The sequence below is a fragment of the Cryptomeria japonica genome, chromosome 11, assembly GCF_030272615.1.
Source record: "Cryptomeria japonica chromosome 11, Sugi_1.0, whole genome shotgun sequence".
In the NCBI taxonomy this organism is placed as follows: domain Eukaryota; kingdom Viridiplantae; phylum Streptophyta; class Pinopsida; order Cupressales; family Cupressaceae; genus Cryptomeria; species Cryptomeria japonica.
The window spans coordinates 529675473-529681025 of record NC_081415.1 but is presented as its reverse complement, the minus strand read 5'-3'; the positions used below and the strand labels follow the sequence as shown (position 1 = coordinate 529681025).

The 5553-nt window shown below is 32.2% G+C and overlaps 1 protein-coding gene across 1 annotated transcript; it reads right to left on the bottom strand.

Annotated features, from left to right (window-relative positions):
• Positions 1 to 3955: 3955 nt before the first annotated feature.
• On the bottom strand, positions 3956 to 5026 carry LOC131066414 (dirigent protein 10-like). The gene is made up of 2 exons (XM_058001169.2): positions 4980 to 5026; positions 3956 to 4835 (listed from the first exon to the last, which is right to left on the bottom strand). Exons 1-2 carry the CDS (start codon positions 5024 to 5026, stop codon positions 3956 to 3958), a joined length of 927 nt encoding a protein of 308 aa, XP_057857152.2.
• Between the last annotated feature and the right edge of the window lie 527 nt (positions 5027 to 5553).

Genomic DNA, 5553 nt, shown 5'->3' with positions numbered 1-5553 from the left:
TGTCGAACACAAAGTAGATAGTGCCATCATAAGGAGTACACTCCATTTCAAGACCCCAAACTTAAGGGAAATACAAGGAGATTTCATCAATGCCAATTGTAGTCCATAAAAGCCTTGTCGCAAAGCAAATCAAAGACAAAGTACAATCATAGAGAGATAAGAAGATCAAGTCTATCAAAGAAAAAAAAGAACTCAAAGGCATTCAAAGATGTAATAGTCATAAGACATGCACAGAGGCTCTAGACAATGGTGATACAGTGTTGCAAACTAGTAATGAGGAGTGAATAATAAGGATTGTGATAGAAATCAGGTTCTAAATACAGAGGCACATGACAATAAGTTTGAGATTAGACAATGCAACATGGAGATATGATCACCTTCTATGAGAAATGAAAGTGTAGTCATGATAGTATTTTTTAATAGATTGGACTACCATAAACATGCATATGGAAATGACTAAAGGGTGGGAGTTTTAGTTAAGTGAAATTCAAGTTAGAATGTAAGTTCTTAGTATCATTCATCAGTTCAGGCATTAGTTTTTAGAGAAAATGTGGATTTCTAAGTTCATCATCAGTTTAAGGCCTGAAAAGGTGGAGTTTTGAGGTCAATTTCATCAGTTCTATGTCAATTAGAAGCCCCTCATAAGTCATACATGAAACAAGATGGCTTTTAGATAATTTCACAGCTAACTTTCCGATTCGAGTAAACATATGGATACGGAATCGGGTATAGATTCATGGAATCGACAAAAAAATCTTTGGGTATGGGTACGAGTACATCCATACAAACACACAAATATATATATATATGACATAAAATCTACTCCAATGATATAAAAGAAACTAAGAGAAAATGTAATCTTGAATTTATTTAGTTTATGACAGACTGAAATGAAATAAAAGTAAACACTCATACAGTGAATTGCATAGATACAGAAACTGATTTGATTAATGATTCTCAATTAGGTCTTGAAACCCTCAGAAAATAATTGACAATACCAGATCTAGTCATCAAGATAGTAGGATGAAAAAATCTAGTGATAAATAATACCACTATAACTATTGGAAGATCTCAGAGCTGATTACTAATCAATATGATAACCAGTTGACCAATAAGAAATCACTAATAGCAGTTTCACATCCTTATGACAGTATGAATAAATAAATAAAAATAGAAATAAAGATCAGATTGCACCAATGATGACCAACTGTGTATTTATGACAAGTACAATTTGAATAGCAGTTTGGGTCAGATCACATCCCTTACAAAAGGTTGCAACATATATGAGATAGCAATTTAAATTGTACACTTTGTAGCCAGTACTACTTTATTAATTTGCCACAAAATTAGGCACAACCGATGATGAATAATCACTGAGAACCCAGCCACCTAAGAAGGACCTTGGAGGAATCCAAGGGAAATCAGGCTCGGACCAGGACCCAGGTAGAATCAAAATTAGGATCCAAGGGTTTTAGTGAAGAATCAATAACTTAGTTTAATAGTCAGTTTCTAGCAACTCCACCTCCTTTTGTGCATGCTCTTTCTTCAAATTTGACCCAAAATAAACTCAAAATGAACAATGAATGAACAAAATGAGGCAGTGTGTCTATTATAAAACAAAATGAACAAATGTTAAGGAATGAACAGAGAAAGTATGTCTATTCTAGAATAAAATAAACTCGTAAAACCAATGAGGCATGCATTCACTTGTAATGGGGAACTATCTCGTAGAAGCATGTTCACAACCTGCAACATTGAATATGTAACCTGCAAACAAGATGCTTAGCATCAATAAGATTAGCATCTATGACATATCATTATTACTATCATAAAATCATTATTACTATCATAAAATCATTATTACTATCATAAAACGTATTTGGAAAGTTTCAACAAGGGAAATTTAGAACCTAATTTACGAGTATAACTATGACATTATATAAAAAAAATAGCATATCAATTCTCTTGGGATTTAGGCATTCAAATATGGATAGGAGATTTGGACACCACTTTTGAGTGGTATTAGCTAATGGTTTTGTAATTGTCATTTGGTGGTTTTAGGTATTATTTCTCTATTTATTGGGTGGTCATAATGGATTTTGTATAGTGTATTTTTTAGATACTTATACGAGTGGTTTTACTCCAAATCTAAGTGTTAATGTTGACCCTTATGAATTCTCCTTGCCTAAATTGCATTGTAAATAATATTGTTGCTAATTAATACATCAGTTTGAACATTAAAGGAAATATTTTTTCCCACGGTATTTTTCTAAAATACATCATGAATGATTTTATTATTTTGTTTCTTTCCTACATATTATTTTGAATCGTATTTTATATTCATCTCTACTATTTGATTAGTGTAGGAAGCATTTTTTTTACCTTAGCTTCATTTCAATCTAAAAATGTCATTTATTCAAATCCCATACACACTAAAATAAAAATTTCTCAACCACTTTTATCATATTTTTGGTGATATAAGATCAACAATTATAATAGAGTCTTCTTCAATTTTTATTTGGTGTATATTACATGTTTTATAAACATGTTGTTTTAGGATGAAAACTTGAGTGTCTCTTTTATAGTTTTATTATTTTATTGTTTATATATTTTTTAATTTTTTTAAAGGTTGTATCAATTAGCTTACCATATTCATGTCTTATTAGAATACTGAACAATTGATATTCATAAAAGCCGTTCATTCATGGGAGCAAGTCTATTAGATATCTTCTCAAAAGTTTTAAAAAATTGATCTCCCATTTTTAGATCTCTCTCTCTCTCTCTCTCTCTCTCTCTCTCTCTCTCTCTCTCTCTCTCTCTCTCTCTCTCTCTCTCTCTCTCTCTCTCTCTCTCTCTATATATATATATATATATATATATATATATATGTATATGTATATGTATATGTATATCTCAAAATTAATTTTTTTTAAATATCTACATAAACAATTAGAAAAAGTGACAATTAAATTACATGACTCAAATTATAAAATATGAATGAAAAAAAGACAAAATATTATCTTTAAGACATTCTTACATAAGATTTATTTTCAAATAATATGGTAATAGATGTATATATTTATAAATGGTATGAATACACATACATATGATAAGTATACATATACATATATGCATATGTACATATATCCATACAAACATAGACATACACATATATGTATACATTTGTTGTTTCTAAATTAAAAATTAAAAAATTCAAATTGAGTTAACTAATCCCCTTACCTTAAAGCAATTACATACATGTTTGATACAACTTGAGACAATGTTGCTAATATTCAAAAGACTTATAACATGTTCACTCTATAAAGTAAGTACTTATCTCCTAATTAAATATTCTAGAACAATTAACTAATCAATAGCAACACAATTCAATTTGATACAATAAAAGTAGTAAAGAATCTATATAATGTTCTTGCTTCTTGTCTTCATTAATTAATTTAATATAAAGAGATGTCTCTATGTTTGACATAATATAGATTGTAAAATGTACTTTGTTCAAAACCATTTTTCAATAATCAAATTTTAAATACCTCTCTATATTAATTTTTAAAAACCAAATATCAAATTACCATTCTCAAGTATATTTTCTAACTCCATAATTATTTTGTGCATTTATTTAATCAGCCTATCTCATAGGAAACCTCATTTTCCATAAATAAAAGAGAAAAACAATTGATTTTTAGTTAATCATTTTGAATATATACTTTCTCTAGGTTGGATTAAAAACATATGATTTAACATAGCACAAACAGAAGAGAGATCAAAATGCATCCCACATCAAGCAAATGATAATTTTTTTTTAATTGAGTTTGGAGAGTGAAACTTACAACACATAAGGCGAACTGCTATTGACAATGAACATAGCCATTAAATAGAAGCAGATAAGAAGAAAGTGAGAAACATGGAAGAACATAGTAGGAGAAACGTGAGGATGACTTCATTCATAGGTAAGAGTGGCGGTGAATTTGAGCAGCGTCTCATCGACTGTGTGAGAAACGGTCTGTATGAGAGCATGGCCTTGAGCGTCATGGAACACCCCGCTCCCTCCTACTACTGCAACCTCCCTCTGTGCCAATGCAATGTTGTCTTTTCCTGAGAATTCAATACTGCTACCTCCATATTCAGAACCTTCAAATTTGGCTGTGAAAGCCAGCAATATTGTATTGGGATCTTCCTCTTCAGCATGGCTGGGCAAGTGATAATAATATCCCTCCCCCTTTCCAAGAATAGCAGATGAGTGTAGATCAGGACCTTCTGTCAGGGTGTCCTCAATCACAACCACATTATTCAGTGGGATACCTGAGGACCCTCCAAGAGGATTTAATCCGCCATTAATAATATTTGTGTTGGGAAAGGAGTTCTGAAGGCCTAAGGTAGGTGCATTAAGGCCAAGGCCAGGAATGAGTGAGCCTATGCCCTGTACTCCTCCGTTGGTGGAAGAGATGGGCAGCTGGCCAAAGAAAGGAGAATTGTTGATGGCTCCACTTCGAATGGTCAATGGAAGAGGACCGTTCCCATTCCCATTGAAATTGATGCTGTTTCCAAACTGGTTTGGCAGGCCAGAGATGGCATTGCCAGTGTCAATGGGAAATCCTGCAACTCCAAGTCCACGATTGGCAGTTGGGTTTGGTCCTCCCGTTATGTGGTGCATAAAGAAGGTGATGGTCTTTGGACTTGAAGACCCTTCCTCTTCTACTTTTGGGCTATCTGTTAATAATTTTCTACTTGCACTCACATAGCTACCCCACACAATGAGAAGCATCAGAAAAAGAAGCTCATTAGTTCTCTGTGCCATTCTCTTCTCCAAATTCCAAATTCTTTTTAACAAACGAATAAGGTGAGATGAAAGTAATAAGAATGAAGTGATGGATATGAAATGAATGCGTATAAATCTGCATATATCTGTATATATGCAGGTGCCATTAACATGCCCGGTACAATTTGTTGGATATGCAATTTACCTGCTTTCCAATACACAATGCAAATGGGTCGCCTCGGCTTTCGCCATCGCTCCACTGACCAACGTATAAGAGAGTTATCTTGATTAGGCGAAGATTTCCAAGATGACATTATTTTGATCAATGGTTTTGGTTGCCTATCACAATATCTTCACTTCACCTGATCGCTGAAACCTAATTTCCCATTTTATCCTCTAAAAAGTTGATTTCCCACCCGCACCTTCAACCAAACCAGTGTGACCTGATTTTACCTTTCCACTCAAACTATTTGATTTTACTATTACGTTTCTATTTTTATTTCACTAATTTAAATCTTAATTAAACTTATGAAGTTTCCACTGTACATGAATATCACTATAGTTTTCTGGATTCAACTTTATAGATTTTTTCATTAATATTTTGGATGATCTTTCATCAGAAAGAACAGAATTATGAATTAGATCATATAGTATGATCCCAAATTTGATGAGAAAAATGTACACAACTGAATTCCGAAAACTATAATAATCTAAATTTTCATTAATTTTTATTTATGTTAGAAAATTATTCATTCTTAATTGATACTTTGTCAGATTGA

What these genes read in the sequence shown, in the direction of transcription:
- LOC131066414 (XM_058001169.2), bottom strand. Translation starts at nt 5,026, where the DNA reads ATGGCGAAAGCCGAGGCGACCCATTTGCATTGTGTATTGGAAAGCAG. An exon ending in CATTGTGTATTGGAAAGCAG is followed by an intron (nt 4,836 to 4,979) that starts GTAAATTGCATA and finishes TTTGTTAAAAAG; the next exon opens with AATTTGGAATTTGGAGAAGA.